The sequence below is a fragment of the Fringilla coelebs genome (genome assembly GCF_963513975.1).
Source record: "Fringilla coelebs genome assembly, chromosome: 3".
NCBI lineage: Eukaryota > Metazoa > Chordata > Aves > Passeriformes > Fringillidae > Fringilla > Fringilla coelebs.
This window is the reverse complement of record NC_140030.1, coordinates 2,073,172-2,099,152: the sequence shown is the minus strand read 5'-3', so window position 1 is coordinate 2,099,152 and position 25,981 is coordinate 2,073,172. Positions and strand designations below refer to the sequence as shown.

General features: G+C 50.6%; 2 protein-coding genes across 2 annotated transcripts in view; one reads left to right on the top strand and one right to left on the bottom strand.

Moving 5' to 3' along the window:
- Positions 1-20: 20 nt before the first annotated feature.
- On the top strand, positions 21-13,952 carry LOC311151300 (uncharacterized protein; the record flags this gene model as incomplete). Its single annotated transcript, XM_084201650.1, has 3 exons — positions 21-26; positions 13,280-13,411; positions 13,659-13,952. Coding segments are annotated over 3 exons (432 nt in total), but the record flags the coding sequence as incomplete, so codon positions are not given.
- A 929-nt stretch (positions 13,953-14,881) lies between these two features.
- PTK2B (protein tyrosine kinase 2 beta) overlaps positions 14,882-25,981 on the bottom strand; it is a gene marked incomplete at both ends in the record, with an annotated part of 81,141 nt that continues 70,041 nt past the window's right edge. The window contains 3 exons of the mRNA XM_084201649.1: positions 14,882-15,091; positions 18,191-18,271; positions 23,366-23,506. Coding sequence (XP_084057775.1) covers positions 14,882-15,091; positions 18,191-18,271; positions 23,366-23,506 — 432 coding nt within the window. The remainder of the gene's footprint in view (positions 15,092-18,190; positions 18,272-23,365; positions 23,507-25,981) is intronic.

Here is a 25,981-nt window from a genome sequence, read left to right as displayed (position 1 = left end):
ATGGCGGGAATGGGGCAGGAATGGCGGTGGGGAGGTGGGAGATGTGGGGAATCTCCGGTCCCATAGACCCATGATCCCGTAATCCCATGATCCTGTAATCCCATGATCCCATAATCCCATGATCCCGTAATCCCATGATCCCATAGACCCATGATCCCATAGGCCCATGATCCCATAATCCCATGATCCCGTAATCCCATGATCCCGTAATCCCATGATCCCATAATCCCATGATCCCATAATCCCGTGATCCCACCATCCCATGATCCCAGGAAATTGTGGGACAGGGATAACACTTTGGATGGTCCATGCAGAAGGGACATGGACCTGATCCCGTAATCCCATGATCCCACCATCCCACAATCCCAGGAAGTTGTGGGAGAGGGATGAGGTTTCAGGAGGGGCGTGGATGTGATCCCATAATCCCGTGATCCCGTAATTCCATGATCCCATGATCCCATAATCCTGTGATCCCACCATCCCACAATCCCAGGAAGTTGTAGGAGAGGGATGAGGCTTCAGGAGGGGCGTGGATGTGATCCCATAATCCCGTGATCCCGTAATTCCATGATCCCATGATCCCATAATCCTGTGATCCCACCATCCCACAATCCCAGGAAGTTGTGGGAGAGGGATGAGGTTTCAGGAGGTGCGGGGATATGATCCCATAATCCTGTGATCCTGTAATTCCATGATCCCATAATCCCATGATCCCACCATCCCAGGAGGTCAAGGGGACAGGGATGATGCTGTGGATGGTCTCTGTGGAAGGGACATTGACATGATCCCGTAATCCCATGATCCCGTAATCCCATGATCCCGTAATCCCATGATCCCATAGACCCATGATCCCATAATCCCATGATCCCATAATCCCATGATCCCAGGAAATTGTGGGACAGGGATAACACTTTGGATGGTCCGTGCAGAAGGGACATGGACATGATCCCGTAATCCCATGATCCCATAATCCTGTGATCCCACCATCCCACAATCCCAGGAAGTTGTGGGACAGGGATGAGGCTTCAGAAGGGGTGTGGATGTGATCCCATAATCCCGTGATCCCGTAATTCCATGATCCCGTAATTCCATAATCCCATAATCCCATGATCCCAGGAGGTCAGGGGACAGGGATAACGCTGTGGATGGTCCATGGACATGATCCCGTAATCCCATGATCCCATAGACCCATGATCCTGTAATCCCATGATCCCATAATCCCGTGATCCCGTAATCCCATGATCCCATAGACCCATGATCCCATAGGCCCATGATCCCATAATCCCATGATTCCATAGGCCCATGATCCCATAATCCCGTGATCCCATAATCCCATGATCCCATAATCCTGTGATCCCATAATCCCATGATCCTGTAATCCCATGATCCCGTAATCCTATGATCCCATAGACCCATGATCCCATGATCCCATGATCCCATAATCCCATGATCCCATGATCCCATGATCCCACCATCCCATGATCCCAGGAAATTGTGGGACAGGGATAACACTTTGGATGGTCCGTGCAGAAGGGACATGGACATGATCCCATAATCCCATGATCCCACCATCCCACAATCCCAGGAAGTTGTGGGAGAGGGATGAGGTTTCAGGAGGGGCGTGGATGTGATCCCATAATCCTGTGATCCCGTAATTCCATGATCCCATGATCCCATAATCCTGTGATCTCACCATCCCACAATCCCAGGAAGTTGTGGGAGAGGGGTAAGGTTTCAGGAGGGGCGTGGATATGATCCCATAATCCCGTGATCCTGTAATTCCATGATCCCATAATCCCACCATCCCAGGAGGTCAAGGGACAGGGATAACGCTGTGGATGGTCCGTGCGGAAGGGACATGGACATGACCCCATAATCCCATGATCCCATAATCCCGTGATCCCGTAATCCCATGATCCCATAGACCCATGATCCCATAATCCCATGATCCCATAATCCCACGATCCCAGGAGGTCAAAGGACAGGGATAACGCTGTGGATGGTCCATGGACATGATCCCGTAATCCCATGATCCCATAGACCCATGATCCTGTAATCCCATGATCCCATAATCCCATGATCCCGTAATCCCATGATCCCATAGACCCATGATCCCATAGGCCCATGATCCCATAATCCCATGATCCCATAATCCCATGATCCCATAGGCCCATGATCCCATAATCCCATGATCCCGTAATTCCATGATCCCATAATCCCATGATCCCGTAATCCCATGATCCTGTAATCCCATGATCCCATAGACCCATGATCCCATAGGCCCATGATCCCATAATCCCATGATCCCGTAATTCCATGATCCCGTAATCCCATGATCCCATAATCCCATGATCCCGTAATCCCATGATCCCATAGACCCATGATCCCATAGACCCATGATCCCGTAATCCCATGATCCCGTAATCCCATGATCCCATAGACCCATGATCCCATAGGCCCATGATCCTGTAATCCCATGATCCCATAATCCCATGATACCGTAATCCCATGATCCCATAGACCCATGATCCCATAGGCCCATGATCCCAGGAAATTGTGGGACAGGGATAACACTTTGGATGGTCCATGCAGAAGGGACGTGGACCTGATCCCATAATCCCGTGATCCCACCATCCCACAATCCCAGGAAGTTGTGGGAGAGGGATGAGGTTTCAGGAGGGGCGTGGATGTGATCCCATAATCCTGTGATCCCGTAATTCCATGATCCCATAATCCCATAATCCTGTGATCCCACCATCCCACAATCCCAGGAAGTTGTGGGAGAGGGATGAGGCTTCAGGAGGGGCGTGGATATGATCCCATAATCCTGTGATCCTGTAATTCCATGATCCCATAATCCCGTGATCCCATAATCCCATGATCCCAGGAGGTCAGGGGACAGGGATAATGCTGTGGATGGTCCGTGCAGAAGGGACATGGATCTGATCCCGTAATCCCGTGATCCCATAATCCCATGATCCCATAGACCCATGATCCCATAATCCCATGATCCCGTAATCCCATGATCCCATAGACCCATGATCCCATAGGCCCATGATCCTGTAATCCCATGATCCCGTAATCCCATGATCCCATAGACCCATGATCCCATAGGCCCATGATCCTGTAATCCCATGATCCCATAATCCCATGATACCGTAATCCCATGATCCTGTAATCCCATGATCCCATAATCCCATGATCCCATCATCCCATGATCCCATAATCCCGTGATCCCACCATCCCGTGATCCCAGGAAATTGTGGGACAGGGATAACGCTGTGGATGGTCCGTGCAGAAGGGACATGGACATGATCCCATGATCCCGTGATCCCACCATCCCACAATCCCAGGAAGTTGTGGGAGAGGGAGGAGGTTTCAGGAGGGGCGTGGATATGATCCCATAATCCCGTGATCCCGTAATTCCATGATCCCATGATCCCATAATCCCGTGATCCCGTAATTCCATGATCCCATGATCCCATAATCCCGTGATCCCACCATCCCACAATCCCAGGAAGTTGTGGGAGAGGGATGAGGCTTCAGGAGGGGTGTGGATGTGATCCCATAATCCTGTGATCCCATAACCCCATGATTCCATAATCCCATAATCCCACGATCTCATGATCACAGGAGGTCAAGGGACAGGGATGATGCTGTGGATGGTCCGTGCGGAAGGGATATGGACATGATCCCAGAATCCCATGATCCCGTAATCCCATGATCCCATAATCCCATGAACCCATAATCCCAGGAGGTCAAGGGACAGGGATAATGCTGTGGATGGTCCGTGCGGAAGGGACACGGATCTGATCCCGTAATCCCGTGATCCCGTAATTCCATGATCCCATAATCCCATGATCCCACCATCCCATGATCCCAGGAAATTGTGGGACAGGGATAACACTTTGGATGGTCCGTGCAGAAGGGACATGGACATGATCCCGTAATCCCATGATCCCATAATCCCGTGATCCCACCATCCCGTGATCCCAGGAATTTGTGGGAGAGGGATGAGGCTTCAAGAGGGGCGTGGATATGATCCCATTAATCCCATGATCCCATAATCCCATGATTCCATAATCCCATAATCCCACGATCTCACGATCACAGGAGGTCAAGGGACAGGGATGATGCTGTGGATGGTCCGTGCAGAAGGGACACGGACATGTCCCGTAATCCCGTGATCCCATGATCCCATAATCCCATGATCTCACCATCCCAGGAGGTCATGGGACAGGGATGAGGCTTTGGATGGTCTGTGTGGAAGGGACACGGACATGATCCCATCATTCCGTGATCCCAGGAAGTTGTGGGGCCGGGATAACGCTGTGGGTTGTCTGTGCGGAAGGGACACGGACATGATCCCATAATTCTGTGATCCCATAATCCCATGATCTCACCATCCCAGGAGGTCATGGGACAGGAATGAGGCTTTGGATGGTTCGTGCAGAAGGGACATGGACATGATCCCATAATTCCGTGATCCCACAATCCCAGGAAGTTGTGGGACAGGGATGATGCTGTGGATGGTCTGTGCAGAAGGGACACGGACATGATCCCATTATCCCAAAATCCCAGGATCCCCCTGCTCCTCCCAGGATTTTCCCTTCTTCCCACCCCATCCCACGGGAACGTCCCACCTGGAAAAGGCGACGGCTCCGACGGGAAAACCCCCTGGATAATTCCCATGGATCCCCAGGATCCCCAGGATCCCACAGACAGGAAAACCCCCCGGATAATTCCCATGGATCCCCAGGATCCCCAGGATCCCACAGACGGGAAAACCCCCTCGGATAATTCCCATGGATCCCCAGGATCCTCAGGATCCCACAGACGGGAAAACCCCCCCGGATAATTCCCATGGATCCCCAGGATCCTCAGGATCCCACAGACGGGAAAACCCCGCCGGATAATTCCCACGGATCCCCAGGATCCCCAGGATCCCACAGACGGGAAAACCCCCCCGGATAATTCCCATGGATCTCCAGGATCCTCAGGATCCCACAGACGGGAAAACCCCCTGGATAATTCCCATGGATCCCCAGGATCCTCAGGATCCCCCCGACTTTGGAATCCTCCCCCTGGATCCATCCCAATCCTCCCCATCCCACCTCAGATCCCAAATTTTCCCTGCCCTGATCCAGCTTTTCATTCCCGGATTCCTCAGATCCCCCCAGACCCTTGGGAGCGCCTTCTCCGTTTTTCCACGCTCGAATCCGCTGTGATTTTTCCAGAAGAAGGAACACGGACACGATCCCAGGATCCCAAAATCCCAGGATCCCAAAATCCCAGGATCCCAACATCCCAGGATCCCAAAATCCCAGGATCTCAAAATCCCAAGATCCTCAAATCCCAGGATCCCACAATCCCAGGATCCCAAAATCCCAGGATCCCAAAATCCCAGGATCCCACAATCCCAGGATCCCACAATCCCAAGATCCCACAATCCCAGGATCCCAAAATCCCAGGATCCCAAAATCCCAGGATCCCACAATCCCAGGATCCCACAATCCCAGGATCCCAAAATCCCAGGATCCCAAAATCTCAAGATCCCAAAATCCCAGGATCCTAAAATCCCAGGATCCCCAAATCCCAGGATCCCAAAATCTCAAGATCCCAAAATCCCAGGATCCCAAAATCTCAAGATCCCAAAATCCCAGGATCCCAAAATCCCAGGATCCCAAAATCCCAGGATCCCAAAATCCCAGGATCCCAAAATCTCAAGATCCCAAAATCCCAGGATCCTAAAATCCCAGGATCCCCAAATCCCAGGATCCCAAAATCTCAAGATCCCAAAATCCCAGGATCCCAAAATCTCAAGATCCCAAAATCCCAGGATCCCAAAATCCCAGGATCCCACAATCCCAGGATCCCAAAATCCCAGGATCCCCAGGATCCCACAGGCGGGAAAACCCCCTGGATAATTCCCACGGATCCCCAGGATCCTCAGGATCCCTCCGGCTTTGGAATCCTCCCCCTGGATCCATCCCAATCCTCCCCATCCCACCTCAGATCCCAAATTTTCCCGGCTCTGATCCAGCTTTTCATTCCCGGCAGGGAATTCCAGAGGAAAAACCTCCCTCAGGATCCTCCTTTTTTTTCCCTGAATTTTTCCCAGGATTTTTGCCCAGCTCCCTCAGGATCCTCCTTTTATTCCCAGGATTTTTTTTCTAGAATTTTTTCCCAGCTCCCTCAGGATCCTCCTTTTATTTTTCCCAGGATTTTTTCTCAGCTCCCTCAGGATCCTCCTTTTTTTCCCAGGATTTTTCCCAGCCCCTTCCCAGCTCCCTCAGGATCCTCCTTTTTTTCCCAGGATTTTTTCCCAGGATTTTTTCCCAGCCCCCTTAAGGATCCTCCTTTTTTCCCCAGGATTTTTTTCCCAGAATTTTTTCCAGGATTTTTTCCCAGCTCCCTCAGGATCCTCCTTTTTTTCCCAGGTTTTTTTCCCGGATTTTTTCCCAGGATTTTTTCCCACCTCCCTCAGGATCCTCGGTTTTTTTCCTGAATTTTTCCCAGGATTTTTTCCCAGCTCCCTCAGGATCCTCCTTTTTTTCCCTGGATTTTATCCCAGGATTTTTTCCCAGCTCCCTCAGGATCCTCCTTTTTTTTCCCAGGATTTTTTCCCAGCCCCTTCCCAGCCCCCTCAGGATCCTCCTTTTTTTCCCATGATTTTTTCCCAGGATTTTTTCCCAGCTCCCTCAGGATCCTCCTTTTTTTCCCAGGATTTTTTCCCAGCCCCCTCAGGATCCTCCTTTTATTTCCAGAATTTTCCCCAGGATTTTTTCCCACCTCCCTCAGGATCCTCCTTTTTTTTCCCAGGATTTTTTCCCAGGATTTTTTCCCAGCTCCCTCAGGATCCTCGGTTTTTTCCCAGAATTTTTCCCAGGATTTTTTCCCAGATTCCTCAGGATCCTCCTTTTTTTCCCCAGAATTTTTCCCAGGATTTATTCCCAGCCCCCTCAGGATCCTCCTTTTTTTTCCCAGGATTTTTCCCAGGATTTTTTCCCAGTTTTTCTTCCCAGGATTTTTTCCCAGTTTTTTTGCCCAGGATTTTTTCCCAGCTCCCTCAGGATCCTCCTTTTTTCCCAGGATTTTTCCCATCCCCTTCCCACCTCCCTCAGGATCCTCCTCTTTTTTCCTGAATTTTTCCCAGGAATTTTTCCCAACTCCCTCAGGATCCTCCTTTTTTCCCCAAGAATTTTTCCCACCTCCCTCAGGATCCTCCTTTTTTTCCCAGGATTTTTTCCCAGCCCCTTCCCAGCTCCCTCAGGATCCTCCTTTTTTTCCTGAATTTTTCCCAAGATTTTTTCCCAGCTCCCTCAGGATCCTCCTGAATTTTTCCCAGGATTTTTTCCCAGCTCCCTCAGGATCCTCCTTTTTTTTTCCTGGATTTTTTCCCAGCTCTCTCAGGATCCTCCTTTTTTTCCCCGAGTTTTTCCCAGGATTTTTTCCCAGGATTTTTTCCCAGCCCCCTCCGGATCCTCCTTTTTTTTCCTGAATTTTTCCCAGGATTTTTTCCCACCTCCCTCCGGATCCTCTTTTTTTTTCCAGAATTTTTTCCCAGGATTTTTTCCCAGCCCCATCCCAGCCCCCTCAGGATCGTCCTTTTTTTCCAGGATTTTTTCCCAGGATTTTTCCCAGGAATTTTTTCCCAGCTCTCTCAGGATCCTCCTTTTTTTTCCTGAATTTTTCCCAAGATTTTTCCCAGGATTTTTTCTCAGCTCCCTCAGGATCCTCCTTTTTTTTTTTCCTGAATTTTTCCCAGGATTTTTTCCCAGCTCCCTCAGGATCCTCCTTTTTTTCCCAGGATTTGTTCCCAGGATTTTTTCCCAGGATTTTTTCCCAGGATTTTTTCCCAGCTCCCTCAGGATCCTCCTTTTTTTTTCCATGATTTTTTTTCTAGGATTTTTTCCCAGCCCCCTCAGGATCCTCCTTTTTTTTCCCAGGATTTTTTCCAGGATTTTTTCCCAGGATTTTTCCCAGGATTTTTTCCCAGCTCCCTCAGGATCCTCCTTTTTTTTCCTGAATTTTTCCCAGGATTTTTTCCCAATCCCCTTAAGGATCCTCCTTTTTTTCCCAGGATTTTTTCCCACCTCCCTCAGGATCCTCCTTTTTTTCCCAGGATTTTTTCCCACCTCCCTCAGGATCCTCATTTTTTTTCCAGGATTTTTTCCCACCTCCCTCAGGATCCCCATTTTTTTTCCCCCAGGATTTTTTCCCAGGATTTTTCCTGGATTTCTTCCCAGCTCCGTCAGGATCCTCCTTTTTATTCCAGGAATTTTTTCCCACCTCCCTCAGGATCCTCCTTTTTTTTTTCCTGAATTTTTCCCAGGATTTTTTCCCAGCTCCCTCAGGATCCTCCTTTTTTTCCAGGATTTTTTCCCAGGATTTTTTCCCAGGATTTTTTCCCAGCCCCCTCAGGATCCTCCTTTTTTCACAGGATTTTTCCCATCCCCTTCCCACCTCCCTCAGGATCCTCCTTTTTTTCCTGAATTTTTCCCAGGATTTTTTCCCAGCCCCCTCAGGATCCTCCTTTTTTTTTCCTGAATTTTTCCCAGGATTTTTTCCCAGCTCCCTCAGGATCCTCCTTTTTTTCCCATTATTTTTCCCAGGATTTTTTCCCACCTCCCTCAGGATCCTCCTTTTTTTTCCCAGGATTTTTTCCCAGGATTTTTTCCCAGCCCCTTCCCAGCTCCCTCAGGATCCTCCTTTTTTTTTCCATGATTTTTTTCCCAGCTCCCTCAGGATCCTCCTTTTATTCCCAGGATTTTTCCCAGCCCCTTCCCAGCTCCCTCAGGATCCTCCTCCTTTTTTCCCAGGATTTTTTCCCAGCTCCTTCAGGATCCTCTTTTTTTTCCCAGGATTTTTTCCAAAATTTTTCCCAGGCTTTTTTCCCAGCTCCCTCAGGATCCTCCTTTTTTTCCCCAGGATTTTTTCCCAGGATTTTTTCCCAGCTCCCTCAGGATCCTCCTTTTTTTCCCTGAATTTTTCCCAGGATTTTTTCCCAGGATTTTTTCCCACCTCTCTCAGGATCCTCTTTTTCTTTTTTTCCCAGGATTTTTCCCAGTTTTTTTTCCCAGCTCCCTCAGGATTCTCCTTTTTTTTCCTGGATTTTATCCCAGGATTTTTTCCCACTCCCTCAGGATCCTCCTTTTTTTCCCCGGATTTTTTTCCCAGGATTTTTTCCAGGATTTTTTCCCAGCTCCCTCAGGATCCTCCTTTTATTCCCAGGATTTTTCCCCAGCTCCCTCAGGATCCTCGGTTTTTTTCCTGAATTTTTCCCAGGATTTTTTCCCACCTCCCTCAGGATCCTCCTTTTATTTTTCCCAGGATTTTTTCCCAGCTCCCTCAGGATCCTCCCTTTTTTCCCAGGATTTTTCCCAGGATTTTTTCCCAGGATTTTTTCCCAGCTCCCTCAGGATCCTCCTTTTTTTCCCAGAATTTTTCCCAGGATTTTTTCCCACTCCCTCAGGATCCTCCTTTTTTTCCCCGGATTTTTTTCCCAGGATTTTTTCCAGGATTTTTTCCCAGCTCCCTCAGGATCCTCCTTTTATTCCCAGGAATTTTTCCCAGCCCCTTTAAGGATCCTCCTTTTTTTCCCAGGATTTTTTCCCAGAATTTTTTCCCACCTCCCTCAGGATCCTCCTTTTTTTCCCAGGATTTTTCCCAGGATTTTTTCCCAGCTCCCTCAGGATCCTCCTTTTATTCCCAGGATTTTTCCCATCCCCTTCCCACCTCCCTCAGGATCCTCGGTTTTTTTCCTGAATTTTTCCCTGGATTTTTTCCCACCCCCCTCAGGATCCTCCTTTTTTTCCCAGGATTTTTTCCCAGGATTTTTTCCAGGATTTTTTCCCAGAATTTTCCCAGGATTTTTCCCCACCTCCCTCAGGATCCTCCTTTTATTCCCACTTTTTTTTCCCATCCCCTTCCCACCTCCATCCCTTCCCTGAACGCTCCAAATCCTTGGAATTAAACCCCAAAATCCCAGGATCCCCCCAAACCTGCCCTTAACCCCTTCCACTTTTTTTTTTTTTTTAAATTAATTTTTTGGGAGGATCCTGATCCGATTCCACCTCCCCCATCCCCCAAAAAAATCCCGGAGAAAATTCCAGGTGGGAATTCCAGCCAGAACAAACCACGCCAGGATCGAGCACATCGTTTATCTCAGCCGGGAAAAAAATGAAAATAAAATAAAAATAAAACAAAATAAAATAAAACAAAACCAAAAACGAGGAAAATTCCGAAGGATCCGAGGTGGAATCGACTTTTCCCAACTTTTCCCGAGGGAGGAAAACGCCGAATTCCGAGGATTTCACCCCAAAAAAAATTCGTTCCCGGCGCGTTCCCGGTCCCGGTCCCGCCGTGCCGCCCGCGGCCGTCCCGGGATGGATCCGTGGAGGCGGCGCCGGGGGGGATCCCCACGGATCCCCCACCCCCAAATCCCGACTTTTTCCGAGGAAAAACCTCAAATCCTCCTTTTTTTTCCAAGGAAAATCTAAAATCCTCCTTTTTTTCCAAGGAAAATCTAAAATCCTCCTTTTTTCCAAGGAAAATCTCCAAATCCTCAATTTTTTCCAAGGAAAACCTCCAAATCCTCCCTTTTTTTCCAAGGAAAATCTAAAATTCTCCATTTTTTTCCAAGGAAAATCCCCCAAATCCTCCATTTTTTCCAAGGAAAATTTCCAAGGAAAACCTCCAAATCCTCCTTTTTTTTCCAAGGAAAATCTCCAAATCCTCAATTTTTTTCCAAGGAAAATCTAAAATTCTCCATTTTTTTCCAAGGAAAAATCTCAAATCCTCCATTTTTTTCCAAGGAAAATTTCCAAGGAAATCCTCCAAATCCTCCTTTTTTTTTTTCACAGAAAATCTAAATTTTTCCATTTTTTTCCAAGGAAAACCCCAAAATCTCCTCTTTTTTTCCAAGGAAAATCCCCCAAATCCTCCTTTTTTTCCAAGGAAAACCCCCAAAATCTTCCATTTTTTCCCAAGGAAAACACCCAAAATCTCAATTTTTTTTCCAAGGAAAATCTCCAAAATCTCCTCTTTTTTTTTCCAAGGAAAACCCCCAAATCTTCTTTTTTTTCCAAGGAAAATCTAAAATCCTCCATTTTTCCAAGGAAAATCTTAAATCCTCCATTTTTTTTCCAAGGAAAATTTCCAAGGAAATCCTCCAAATCCTCCCTTTTTTTCCAAGGAAAACTCCCAAATCCTCCTTTTTTTCCAAGGAAAATCTAAAATCCTCCATTTTTCCAAGGAAAATCTTAAATCCTCCATTTTATTCCAAGGAAAATTTCCAAGGAAAACCTCCAAATCCTCCTCATTTTTCCAAGGAAAGCTCCCAAAATCTCACTTTTTTCCAAGGAAAATCTAAAATCCTCCATTTTTTTCCAAGGAAAAACTCCAAATCCTCCATTTTTTTCCAAGGAAAATCTCAAATCCTCCTTTTTTTTCCAAGGAAAATCTTAAATTCACCATTTTTTTTGAAGGAAAAATCCCAAATCCTCCATTTTTTTCCAAGGAAAACCTCAAAAATCTCAATTTTTTTCCAAGGAAAAATCTCAAATCCTCCATTTTTTTCCAAGGAAAATTTCCAAGGAAAACCTCCAAATCCTCCCTTTTTTTCCAAGGAAAACTCCCAAATCCTCCTTTTTTTCCAAGGAAAACTCCCAAATCCTCCTTTTTTTTCCAAGGAAAACCTCAAAAATCTCAATTTTTTTCCAAGGAAAAACCTCAAATCCTCCTTTTTTTCCCAAGGAAAACCTCCAAATCCTCCATTTTTTCCAAGGAAAATTTCCAAGGAAAACCTCCAAAATCTTCCCTTTTTTTCCAAGGAAAACCCCAAAATCTCAATTTTTTCCAAAGAAAATCACCAAAATCTCCTCTTTTTTTTCCAAGGAAAACCCCAAAATCTTCTTTATTTTCCAAGGAAAATCTAAAATCCTCATTTTTTTCCAAGGAAAAACCTCAAATCCTCCTTTTTTTCCAAGGAAAATTTCCAAGGAAAACCTCCAAATTCTCCATTTTTTTCCAAGGAAAACCCCCAAATCTCAATTTTTTTCCAAGGAAAACCTCAAAATCCTCCATTTTTTTCCAAGGAAAACCCCCAAATCCTCCATTTTTTTCAAGGAAAATTTCCAAGGAAAACCTCCAAATCCTCCTTTTTTTTCCAAGGAAAACCTCCAAAATCTTCTCTTTTTTTTCCAAGGAAAATCCCCCATATCTCCCATTTTTTTCCAAGGAAAACCCCAAAATCTCAATTTTTCCAAGGAAAACCCCCAAAATCCTCCCGTTTTTTCCAAGGAAAACCCCCAAAACTTCCTGTTTTTTCCAAGGAAATCCCCCGAATCCTCCCTTTTTTCCAAGGAAAACACCCAAAATCTCCCATTTTTCCCAAGGAAATCCCCCCGGATGCCTCCCGCCTTCCGAAGAGCGACGCGACAGCGCGGACAGACAGCGGGGACAGACAGCGGGACAGCGGCGGGGGGAGGAGGAGGGGGAGGAGGGGGAGGAAGAGGAGGAAGAGGAGGAAGAGGAAGAAGAGGAGGAAGAGGAAGAAGAGGAGGAAGAGGAAGAAGAGGAGGAAGACGAAGAAGAGGAGGAAGAGGAGGAAGAGGAGGAAGAGGAGGAGGAGGAAGGGGAGGAAGAGGATGAGGAGGAAGGGAGGAGGAGGATGAGGAGGAAGAGAAGAGGAGCAGGAAGAGAGGAGGAGGAAGAGGAGGAGGAGGATGAGGAGGAGGACGAGGATGAGGAGAAAGAGGAGGAGGAAGAAAAGGAGGAGGAGGAGGAGGATGAGGAGGAAGAGAAGAGGAGGAGCGGAAAGAAGAGGAGGAGGAAGAGGAGGAAGAGCAGGAGGAGGATGAGGAGGAAGAGGATGAGGAGGAAGAAGAGGAGTGGGAAGAAGAGGAGGAGGAGGACAAGGATGACGAGGAAGAGGATGAGGAGGAAGAGAAGAGGAGGATGAGGAGGAAGAGGAGGGGGAGGATGAGGATGAGGATGAGGAGGAAGAAGAGGAGCGGGAAGAAGAGGAGAAGGAGGATGAGGAAGAGGATGAGAAAGAAGAAGAGGAAGAGGAGGAGGAGGAGGACAAGGATGAGGATGAGGAGAAAGAAGATGAGGAGGAGGAAGAGGATGATGAGGAAGAGAAGAGGAGGAAGAGGAGGAGTGGGAAGAAGAGGAGGAAGATGAGGAGGAGGATGAGGATGATGAGGAGGAAGATGAGGAGGATGAAGATGATGAGGAGGATGAGGAGGAAGATGAGGAGGAGCGGGAAGAAGAGGAGGACGAGGATGAGGAGGAAGATGAGGAGGAGGAAGAGGAGGACAAGGATGAAGAGGAGGAGGAGGATGAGGAGGAGGAGGAGCAGGAAGAAGAGGAGGATGAGGAGGAGGAGGAAGACAAGGAGGACGAGGTGAGGATGAGGAAGAAGAGGAGGAGTGGGAAGAAGAGGAGGAAGATGAGGAGGAGGATGAGGAGGAAGAGGAGGACAAGGAGGAGGAGGTGAGGATGAGGAGGAAGAAGAGGAGGAAGAAAAGGAGGAAGAAGAGGAGGATGAGGAGGATGAGGATGAGGAGGAAGAGAAGAGGAGGAGGAAGAGGAGCAGGAAGAAGAGGAGGAAGAGGAAAAGAGGATGAGGAGGACGAGGATGAGGAAGAGAGGAGGAAGAGGAGGATGAGGAAGAGGACGAGGAGGAGGGGGAAGAGGAGGAAGAGGATGAGGAGGAGGAGAAAGAGGAGGAGGAAGAAAAGGAGGAGGATGAGGAGGAGGAGGATGAGGATGAGGAGGAGCGGAAAGAAGAGGAGGAGGAAGAGCAGGAGGAGGATGAGGAAGAAGAGGATGAGGAGGAAGAGGATGAGGAGGAAGAAGAGGAGTGGGAAGAAGAGGAGGAGGAGGACAAGGATGACGAGGAAGAGGATGAGGAGGAAGAGAAGAGGAGGATGAGGAGGAAGAGGAGGGGGAGGATGAGGATGAGGAGAAAGAAGATGAGGAGGAAGAGGATGAGGAGGAAGAAGAGGAGCGGGAAGAAGAGGAGGAGGACGACGAGGATGAGGAGGAAGAGGACGATGAGGAAGAGGAGGATGAGGATGAAGAGGAGGAGGATGAGGAGGAAGAGGAGGAACGGGAAGAAGAGGAGGAGGATGAGGGGGATGAGGAGGAAGAGAAGAGGAGGAAGAGGAGGAAGACGAGGAGGATGAGGAATAGGATGAGGAGAATGAGGAGGAGGATGAGGAGGAAGAGAAGAGGAGGAGGAGGAAGAGGAGGAGGATGAGGAGGAAGATGAGGAGGAGGAAGAAGAGGAGGAAGAGGAGGCCGAGGATGAAGAGGATGAGGATGAGGATGAGGAGGAAGGAAAGAGGAGGAAGTGGATGAAGGGGATGAGGAGGAGGATGAGGAGGAAGAGAAGAGGACGAGGAAGAAGAGGAGGAAGAGGAGGAAGAGGATGAGGAGGACGAGGAGGAGGAAGAAGAGGAGGAAGAGGATGAGGAGGATGAGGAGGACGAGGATGAGGAGGAAGATGAGGAGGAAGAGGAGGATGAGGAGGACGAGGAGGATGAGGAATGGGAGGAAGAGGAGGATGAGGAGGACGAGGAGGAGGAGGAGTGGGAAGATGAGGAGGATGAGGAAGAGGAGGAAGAGGATGAGGAGGAAGATGAGGAGGAAGAGGAGGATGAGGAGGACGAGGAGGATGAGGAATGGGAGGAAGAGGAGGATGAGGAGGAAGAGGAGAACGACGCGGCCGAGCAGCAGGAGCGCCACTAAAACCAAAAACCCACCAAAACCGCCCAACCCAAAACCCCTCCGCCAGGAGCCGCTTCTGGAACCTTCCATCCCCATTCCCGCCTCCTCCCGCCCTTCCCCCTCATCATCATCATCATCCTCATCACTGCGAGCAGGGCCGGGCCTGCAGCCGGGCCTGGTCCACGGCATCCAGAAGGTTCTTGGCGTCCACGGCCAGCGCGTGCGAGGCCGCCAGCATCTGCCGCCGGAACTCGGCGCCGGGGGAGGAGGATCCGGGGTGGGCCTGGGCCAGGCGCGTGCGGCCGATCAGCGCCGCCAGGTCCCGGTTCAGCAGCTTCTGCGTGCCCTCGATCTGGGAAAGGAAGGGGTTTGGGAATTTTGGGAATTTTGGGGGGTTCTGGAATTTTTGGGAATTTTTTTGGGATTTTTTGGGGATTTTTGGGGGGTTTTTTTGCGGGTTTTTTTTGATTTTTTGGGAATTTTGGGGGGGTTTTTTGGCAATTTTTGGGGATTTTTTGGGAAGTTATTTGGGAATTTTGGGGGTTTTTTGGGGTTTTTTTTGGGGAATTTTTTGGGATTTTTAGGGTTTTTTTGGAGAATTTTTGGGGGGGTTTTGGGGAATTTTGGGGGAATTTTTTGAGAATTTTTGGGGTTTTTTAGGAATTTTTGGGAGTTTAGGGGGGGATTTTTTAGGAATTTTTGGGGAATTTTGGGGAATTTTTTGGGGATTTTTTGGGAATATTTGGGGGGTTTTGGGGTATTTTTTGGGATTTTTTGAGAATTTTGGGGGGAATTTTTGGGGATTTTGGGGGGTTTTGGGGGAATTTTCATGTTTTTTTGGGGATTTTTGGGCCAGCGCGTGCGAGGCCGCCAGCATCTGCCGCCGGAACTCGGCGCCGGGGGAGGAGGATCCGGGGTGGGCCTGGGCCAGGCGCGTGCGGCCGATCAGCGCCGCCAGGTCCCGGTTCAGCAGCTTCTGCCTGACCTCGATCTGGGAGAGGGGATTTGGGGGGGTTTTGGAATTTTTTGGGAATTTTTAGGAATTTTGGTGAATTTTTTGGTGAATTTTTGGGGAGTTTTTTTGGGTTTTGGCGGGTTTTTTTGGGTTTTTTATAGGTTTTTTTGGGATTTTGGGGGAATTTTTGGGGTTTTTTTGGGGGGTTTTTTGGGAATTTTTTGGGCTTTTTTGGGGGTCTTTTGGGAATTTTTGGGGGATTTTTTGGGAATTTTTTTGGAATCTTTGGGGGTTTTTTGGGGAATTTTGGGGAATTTTGGGGGATTTTTTTTCGGTTTTGGGGGTGTTTTTTGGGAAATTTTGGGGGGTTTTTTGGGTTTTTTTGGGGGGATTTTTGGTGAATTTTGGGGGTTTTTTGGGGAATTTTTTTGGGAATTTTTAGTGATTTGGGGGGAATTTTTGGAGAATTTTTGGGGTTTTCTTAGGAATTTTTGGGGAATTTTGGGGGCTTTTTTGGGAATTATTTGGGAATTTTGGAGGAATTTTTGGGGAATTTTTGGGGTTTTTTGCGGGTTTTTTAGGGGTTTTTTTGGGAATTTTGGGGGGGTTTTTTGGGATTTTTTTGGGAATTTTGGGGGGATTTTTTTTGGAATTTTTGGCGATTTTTTGGGAATTTTTTCGGAATTATTGGTTGTTTTTGGGGAATTTTTTTGGAATTTTTGGGGGATTTTGGGGGATTTTTTTGAAATTTTTGGGGAATTTTTTGGGTTTTTGGGGGGATTTTTGGGGGGGTTGTTTTTGGAATTTTTTTGGAATTTTAGGGCGTTTTTTGGGGGAATTTTTTGGGTATTTTTTTGTGAATTTTTTGGGGGGTTTTTTGGAATATTTTGGGGTTTTTGGGGATGTCAGTGCCGGTGCAGTTCATACCTCAGTGCGGGAGGAGGGCGGCAGGTCGGGCAGGACGCCATTTTTGGGGGGATTTTTTTGGGAATTTTTTGGGAATTTCTGGGTGAATTTTTTGGGGAATTTTTTTGGGGAATTTTTTGGGAACATTTTGGGTTTTTTTGGGATGTCACAGTTGGTACCTCGGTGCGGGAGGAGGGCAGCAGGTCGGGCAGGACGTCGTTTTTTGGGAGAATTTTGGGGGATTTTTTTGGGATTTTTTGGGGAATTTTTTGGGAATTTCTGGGTGAATTTTTTTGGGAATTTTTTTAAAAGTTTTTGGGAATATTTTGGGGTTCTTTGGGATGTCACAGTTGGTACCTCAGTGCGGGAGGAGGGCGGCAGGTCGGGCAGGACGTCGGTTTGGGGGGAATTTTTTGGGTTTTTTGGGGGAATTTTGGGAAGATTTTTTGGGGAATTTTTTTGGGAATTTTTTTAAAAGTTTTTGGGAATATTTTGGGGTTCTTTGGGATGTCACGGTTGGTACCTCGGTGCGGGAGGAGGGCGGCAGGTCGGGCAGGACGTCGTTTTTTGGGGGGATTTTTTGGGAATTTTTTGGGAATTTCTGGGTGAATTTTTTTGGGAATTTTTTTGGGGGTTTTTGGGAATATTTGGGGGTTTTTTGGGATGTCACAGTTGGTACCTCGGTGCGGGAGGAGGGCAGCAGGTCAGGCAGGACGTCGGTTTGGGGGGAATTTTGGGGGATTTTTTTGGGAAATTTTTTGGAATTTCTGGGTGAATTTTTTGGGGAATTTTTTTAAAAGTTTTTGGGAATATTTTTGGGTTTTTTGGGATGTCACAGTTGGTACCTCAGTGCGGGAGGAGGGCGGCAGGTCGGGCAGGACGTCGGTTTTGTGAGAATTTTGGGGTTTTTGGGGGGATTTTTGGGCAGAATTTTTTGGGAATTTTTTTGGAATTTTTTTAAAATTTTTTGGGAATATTTTGGGGTTTTTTGGGACGTCACAGTTGGTACCTCGGTGCGGGAGGAGGGCGGCAGCTCGGGCAGGACGTCGTTTTTGGGGGAATTTTTTGGGAATTTTTTGGGAATTTCTGGGTGAATTTTTTGGGGAATTTTTCGGGGAATTTTTTGGGGGGTTTTTGGGAATATTTTGGGGTTTTTTGGGATGTCACAGTTGGTACCTCGGTGCGGGAGGAGGGCGGCAGGTCGGGCAGGACGTCGGTTTTGGGGGGATTTTTGGGGGTGTTTTGGGGAATTTTTGGGGGATTTTTGGGGGGAATTTTTGGGGATTTTTTTTTTTAATTTTTTGGGAATTTTTTGGGTTTTTTTGGGGAATTTTAGGAGGTTTTTTTGGGGAATTTTTGGGGGATTTTTTGGGGGTTTTTGGGAATTTTGGGGGTTTTTTTGGGGATGTCAGTGCATGGTTCGTACCTCGGTGCGGGAGGAGGGCGGCAGGTCGGGCAGGACGTCGGTTTGGGGGAATTTTGGGGGATTTTTGGGGAATTTTAGGAGATCTTTTTGGGGAATTTTTTTGGGAATTTTTTTAAAAGTTTTTGGGAATATTTTGGGGTTTTTTGGGATGTCACAGTTGGTACCTCGGTGCGGGAGGAGGGCGGCAGGTCGGGCAGAACGTCGTCGACGCTGGCGATCAGCTTCCGCAGGGACAGCCCGATGCTCTGCGGGGGGGAACGGAGGGGTGGAGCCGGGGGCGGGGCCGGGGGCGGAGCCGGGGGCGGAGCTGAGAATGGACCCGGGGGTGGATCCGGGGGTGGATCTTGGATGGATCCAGGGGTGGATCCAGGGGTGGATTCAGGGGTGGATCTGGGAGTGGATCTTGGATGGATCCAGGGGTGGATCTTGGATTGATCCAGGGGTGGATCTTGGATTGATCCAGGGGTGGATCTTGGATTGATCCAGGGGTGGATCCAGGGATGGTTCCAGGGGTGGATCCGGGAGAGGATCCAGGAATGGATGCGGGGGTGGATCCGAGGGTGGATCCAGGGATGAATCTTGGATTGATCCAGGGGTGGATCTGGGAGTGGATCTTGGATGGATCCAGGGGTGGATCTTGGATGGATCCAGGGGTGGATCTTGGATGGATCCAGGGGTGGATCCAGGGGTGGATCTTGGATGGATCCAGGGGTGGATCTGGGATTGGATCCAGGAATGGATGTAAGGATGGATCCAGGGGTGGATCTGGGGATGGATCTGGGAGTGGATCCAGGAATGGATGCGAGGATGAATCCAGGAGTGGATCCAGGGGTGGATCTTGGATGGACCCAGGGGTGGATGCGAGGGTGGATCCAGGGGTGGATCCAGGGATGGACCCAGGGATGAATCTTGGATTGATCCAGGGGTGGATCTGGGAGTGGATCTTGGATGGATCCAGGGATGGATCTTGGATGGATCCAGGGGTGGATCTTGGATGGATCCAGGGGTGGATCTTGGATGGATCCGGGGGTGGATCTTGGATTGATCCAGAGGTGGATCTGGGAGTGGATCTGAGGATGGATTCAGGGATGGATCTGGGAGTTGATCTTGGATCCAGGGATGGATCCAGGGGTGGATCCAGGGGTGGATCTGAGGGTGGATCCAGGGGTGGATCTGAGGGTGGATCTTGGATGGATCCTTGGATGGATCTTGGATGGATCCAGGGGTGGATCTGGGAGTGGATCTTGGATTGCTCCAGGGATGGATCTTGGATTGATCCAGGGGTGGATCCAGAGATGGATCTGGGAGTGGATCTTGGATTGATCCAGGGATGGATCCGAGGATGGATCTTGGATTGATCCAGGGGTGGATCTGGGAGTGGATCTTGGATTGATCCAGGGGTGGATCCGAGGATGGATCCAGGGGTGGATCCAAGGATGGATCTTGGATTGATCCAGGGGTGGATCTTGGATCTGAGGGTGGATCCGGAGTGGATCTAGGGGTGGATCCGGGGATAGATCTTGGATGGATCCAGGGATGGATCTTGGACTGATCATGGGGGGATCCAGGGGTGGATCCAGAGATGGATCTGGGAGTGGATCTTGGATTGATCCAGGGATGGACCCAGGGGTGGATCCAGGGGATGGATCTGAGGGTGGGCCAGGGGTGGATCTGGGAGTGGATCTTGGATGGATCCTGGGATGGATCCAGGGGTGGATCTGGGAGTGGATCTTGGATTGCTCCGGGGATGGATCTTGGATTGATCCAGGGGTGGATCCAGAGATGGATCTGGGAGTGGATCTTGGATTGATCCAGGGATGGATCCGAGGATGGATCTTGGATTGATCCAGGGGTGGATCTGGGAGTGGATCTTGGATTGATCCAGGGGTGGATCCGAGGATGGATCCAGGGGTGGATCCAAGGATGGATCTTGGATTGATCCAGGGGTGGATCTTGTATCCGGGGGTGGATCCGGAGTGGATCTGAGGGTGGATCCGGGGATTAGATCTTGGATTGATCCAGGGGTGGATCTTGGATGGACCCAGGGGTGGATCTGGGATTAGATCTTGGATGGATCCAGGGGTGGATCTTGGATTGATCCAGGGGGGATCCAGGGATGGACTCAGAGATGGATCTGGGAGTGGATCTTGGATTGATCCAGGGATGGACCCAGGGGTGGATCCAGGGGATGGATCTGAGGGTGGGCCAGGGGTGGATCTGGGAGTGGATCTTGGATGGATCCTGGGATGGATCTGGGAGTGGATCTTGGATGGATCCTGGGATGGATCTGGGAGTGGATCTTGGATGGATCCTGGGATGGATCTTGGACTGATCCAGGGGTGGATCCAGAGATGGATCTGGGAGTGGATCTTGGATTGATCCAGGGGTGGATCCGAGGATGGATCTTGGATTGATCCAGGGGTGGATCTTGGATCTGAGGGTGGATCCGGAGTGGATCTAGGGGTGGATCCGGGGATAGATCTTGGATGGATCCAGGGGTGGATCTTGGACTGATCCAGGGGTGGATCTGGGATTAGATCTTGGATGGATCCAGGGGTGGATCTTGGATTGATCATGGGGGGATCCAGGGGTGGATCCAGAGATGGATCTGGGGGTGGATCTTGGATGGATCCAGGGATGGACCCGGGGGTGGATCCAGGGGTGGATCTGGGGGTGGATCTTGGATTGATCCGGGGGTGGATCTTGGGTGGATCCAGGGATGGATCTGGGATGGATCTGGGAGTGGATCCAGGAATGGATCTGAGGGTGGATCCAGGGGTGGATCTTGGATGGATCTGGGAGTGGATCTTGGATTGATCCAGGGATGGATCTGGGAGTGGGTCCAGGGATGGATCTGGGATGGACCCAGGGATGGATCTTGGATTGATCCAGGGGTGGATCCAGGAATGGGTCTTGGATGGATCCTGGGATGGTTCCAGGGATCGATCCAGGGGTGGATTTGAGGATGGATCCAGGGATGGAACCAGGGATGGATCTCGGGGTGGATCTGGGAGTGGATCTGGGAGTGGATCTTGGATGGATACAGGGATGGATCCAGGGATGGATCCAGGGGTTGATCCAGGGATGGATCCAGGGATGGATCTGGGAGTGAATCTTGGATGGATCCGGGGGTGGATCTGGGAGTGGATCTTGGATTGATCCAGGGGGGATCCAGAGATGGATCTGGGGGTGGATCTTGGATGGATCCAGGGGTGGATCTGGGGATGGATCTGGGAGTGGATCCAGGAATGGATGCAAGGATGAATCCAGGGGTGGATCTTGGATGGACCCAGGGGTGGATCCGAGGGTGGGTCCAGGGGTGGATCCAGGGATGGACCCAGGGATGAATCTTGGATTGATCCAGGGGTGGATCTGGGAGTGGATCTTGGATGGGTCTGGGAGTGGATCTTGGATGGATCCAGGGATGGACCCAGGAATGGACTCAGGGATGGATCTTGGACTGATCCAGGAGTGGATCTTGGATGGATCCAGGGGTGGATCTTGGATGGATCCAGGGGTGGATCCAGGAATGGGTCTTGGATGGATCCTGGGATGGTTCCAGGGACGGATCCAGGGGTGGATTCAAGGATGGATCCAAAGATGGACCCAGGAATGGACTCAGGGATGGATCTTGGACTGATCCAGGAGTGGATCTTGGATGGATCCAGGGGTGGATCTTGGATGGATCCCGGGGTGGATCTTGGATTGATCCAGAGGTGGATCTGGGAGTGGATCTGAGGATGGATTCAGGGATGGATCTGGGAGTGGATCTTGGATGGATCCTGGGATGGATCCAGGGGTGGATCCAGGAGTGGAACCAGGGGTGGATCTTGGATGGATCTGGGAGTGGATCTTGGATGGACCCAGGGATGGACCCAGGGATGGATCCAGGGGTGGCTGCAGGGATGGATCCAGGGGTGGATTCCCATTGGGAATAGTTTGGATGCCTGAGGGGAAGGTTCCATCCGGGAGAGGGGAGTGGTGGGAGAATCTCCGAGCGTTGAGCCGAGGTGGAGCTGGGAATGTGGGAATTGTTCCCACTGTGGATCCAATGGAGCAGCTGGGAATGTGGGAATGGCTGCCAGCATGGATCCCAGGGAAGAGCTGGGAATGTGGGAATTCCTCCCATTGTGGATCCCAGGATTCAAGGGAAGAGCTGGGAATGTGGGAATCCCTCCCACCATGGATCCAAGGATCCAATGGAGCAACAGGGAGTGTTGGAGATCCCATACTTGATCCCAAGATCCAAGGAAGGAGCTGGAAGTGTTGGAGATCCCACCATGGATGCAAGGATCCCAAGGAGGATCTGGGAACATGGGAATCGCTCCCACCATGGATCCAGGGATCCAAGAGAGGAGCTGGGAATGTTGGAGACTCCACCATGGATCCAAGGATCCCAAGGAGGAGCTGGGAATGAGGAATCGCTCCCACCATGGATCCAAGGGAAGAGCTGGGAATTGGTTCAAGGATCCCAAGGAGGAGCTGGAAATGTGGGAATCGCTCCCACCATGGATCCAGGGATCCCAAGGAACACCTGGGAATGCTGGGATTGGTCCCACCACTGAAAGGATCCAAGGGAACAACACGGAATGTTGGGATTGGTCCCACCATGGATCCCAGGATCCCAAGGAGGATCTGGGAACGTGGGAATTGTTCCCACTATGGATCCAGGGATTATGGGAGGAGCTGGAAATTGGTTCAAGGATCCCAAGGAGGAGCTGAGAATGTGGGAATCGCTCCCACCATGGATCCAGGGATCCAAGGGAGGATCAGGGAATGCTGGGATTGCTCCCACCATGGATCCAGGGATCCAAAGGAAGAATAGGGAATGCTGGGATTGCTCCCACCATGGATCCAGGGATCCAAGGGAGCACCTGGGAATGCTGGGATTGCTCCCACCATGGATCCAGGGATCCAAGGGAAGAATAGGGAATGCTGGGATTGCTCCCACCATGGATCCAGGGATCCAAAGGAGGATCTGGGAATGCTGGGATTGCTCCCACCATGGATCCAAGAACCCAACAGGGAGGAGCTGGGAATTGGTTCAAGGATCCCAAGGAGGAGCTGGGAATGTCAGAATTCCTCCCACCATGGATCCAGGGAGCACCTGGGAATGTGGGAATCGCTCCCCCATGGATCCAAGGATCCAAGAGAGGATCAGGGAATATCAGATCCTCCCCCACAAATCCAAGCACCCACCAGTGAGCATCCAGAACCGCGGGATCCTCCCCCTCTCACGGACACACCCCCTTCCCACGATGACCCAATCCCGATCCTGATCCCCTCCTCCCGGGGTGGGGGGGTATTCCCGAGGGAATTCCCGAGTGATCCCCGCCCACCTTGACGGCCAGGATGTATCCCTCGGGGGGCGGGGCCTGGCTGACGTCATTCTTGAGCTGCAGCACCGCCCGCACCAGATCCGTGACGTTCCCGTAGATCCGATCGTCCGAGCGGTCCAGGTCGGCCGTGGGCGCCAAGGGCTGGGTGGAAATCGGGGGAAAAAACGGGAAAAACGGGAAAAAACGGGGGAGAAAACGGAGTCGGTCCAGGTCGGCCGTGGGCGCCAAGGGCTGGGTGGAAATGGGGAAAAAAACGGGAAAAACGGGAAAAAACGGGGGGAGAAAACGGAGTCGGTCCAGGTCGGCCGTGGGCGCCAAGGGCTGGGTGGAAATGGGGGAAAAACGGGAAAAACAGGAAAAAATGGGGAAAAACGGGAAAAAATGGGAAAAAACGGGGGGAGAAAACGGAGTCGGTCCAGGTCGGCCGTGGGCGCCAAGGGCTGGAGGAAATCGGGGGAAAAACGGGAAAAACAGGAAAAAATGGGGAAAAACGGGAAAAAATGGGAAAAAACGGGGGGGAGAAAACGGAGTCGGTCCAGGTCGGCCAAGGGCTGGGTGGAAATCGGGGAAAAAAACGGGAAAAACGGGAAAAAACGGGGGGAGAAAACGGAGTCGGTCCAGGTCGGCCGTGGGCGCCAAGGGCTGGGTGGAAATCGGGGAAAAAAACGGGAAAAACGGGAAAAAACGGGGGGGAGAAAACGGAGTCGGTCCAGGTCAGCCGTGGGCGCCAAGGGCTGGGTGGAAATCGGGGAAAAAAACGGGAAAAAATGGGGAAAAACGGGAAAAAATGGGAAAAAACGGGGGGGAGAAAACGGAGTCGGTCCAGGTCGGCCGTGGGCGCCAAGGGCTGGGTGGAAATCGGGGAAAAAACGGGAAAAATGGGAAAAAACGGGGGGAGAAAATGGAGTCGGTCCAGGGCGGCCGTGGGCGCCAAGGGCTGGGTGGAAATCGGGGAAAAAACGGGAAAAACGGGAAAAAACGGGGGGGAGAAAACGGAGTCGGTCCAGGTCGGCCGTGGGCGCCAAGGGCTGAGTGGAAATTGGGGAAAAAAACGGGAAAACCAGGAAAAAACGGGGGAGAAAACGGAGTCGGTCCAGGTCGGCCGTGGGCGCCAAGGGCTGGGTGGAAATCGGGGAAAAAAGGAAAAAAACGGGAAAAAATGGGGGAGAAAACGGAGTCGGTCCAGGTCGGCCGTGGGCGCCAAGGGCTGGGTGGAAATCGGGGAAAAAAACGGGAAAAACGGGAAAAAACGGGGGGGAGAAAACGGAGTGGGTCCAGGTCGGCCGTGGGCGCCAAGGGCTGGGTGGAAATCGGGGGAAAAAACGGGAAAAACGGGAAAAAACGGGGGAGAAAACGGAGTCGGTCCAGGTCGGCCGTGGGCGCCAAGGGCTGGTGGAAATCGGGGGAAAAACGGGAAAAACGGGAAAAAATGGGGGGAGAAAACGGAGTCGGTCCAGGTCGGCCGTGGGCGCCAAGGGCTGGGTGGAAATGGGGGAAAAAACGGGAAAAACGGGAAAAAACGGGGGGGAGAAAACGGAGTCGGTCCAGGTCGGCCGTGGGCGCCGAGGGCTGGGTGGAAATCGGGGGAAAAAACGGGAAAAACGGGAAAAAAAGGGAAAAAACGGGGGGAGAAAACGGAGTCGGTCCAGGTCGGCCGTGGGCGCCAAGGGCTGGGTGGAAATCGGGGAAAAAACGGGAAAAACAGGAAAAAATGGGATCCAACATCCCGGGAAAAACCGGGGGGGGGGATGCGGAGTCGGTCCCGGGGGGTTGTGGGGGTGGGAGGAGGTTGGGAATGGGAATTCTGTGGGGTGGGGTGGGATTGGGGGTTCCATCACTTGGGATGTTGGGATGGGATTCCCAGAGGATCCCTGGGAATGTCCCAGGGTGGGTTTGGATCACCCTGGGATGGTGGGAAGTGTCCCTGGGATTGTGGGATTTGAGGTTCCTTCTCATCCCAAACCATTCCGGGATTTTGGGATCCAGGACGCTCAGGATCCATCCCCAGGGATTTTTATGGGATTTGGGATGGAAAAGGGAAGGGAGACCCTTCCTGGAGTCCCCAATTCCCAGGGAAACCCCTGGATGATCCCGAAATTCCTTCCCAAGGATGAATCAGGATGGGTTTGGATCCAATGCCAGGCTGGGAATGTGCAGCTGGATCAGGGGAGGATCCAGGGAATCCTCGGAGCCTTTTCCAGAGGGAAAGGAGAGCTGGGATTTGGGCGAGGGCTGGAGGGGCAGGAGGCAGGGAATGGCTTCCAGTGGGAAAGGGGAGCTTGGGATTGTGGGATCTTGGGAAGGAATTCCCGGCTGGGCTGGGATTCCCAGAGAATCCCTGGATCCCTGGCAGTGCCCCAGGGTGGGTTTGGATCACCCTGGGATGGTGGGAAGTGTCCCTGGGATCATGGGATGGAAGCTCCATGGATCCCATCCCAAACCATTCCGGGATTCTGGGATCCAGGACACTCAGGATCCATCCCCAGGGATTTTTATGGAATTCGGGGATGGAAAAGGGAAGGGAGACCCTTCCTGGAGTCCCCAATTCCCAGGGAATTCCCTGGATCCCGAAATTCCATCCCAAGGAGGGATTGGGATTGGGATGGATCCAACCCA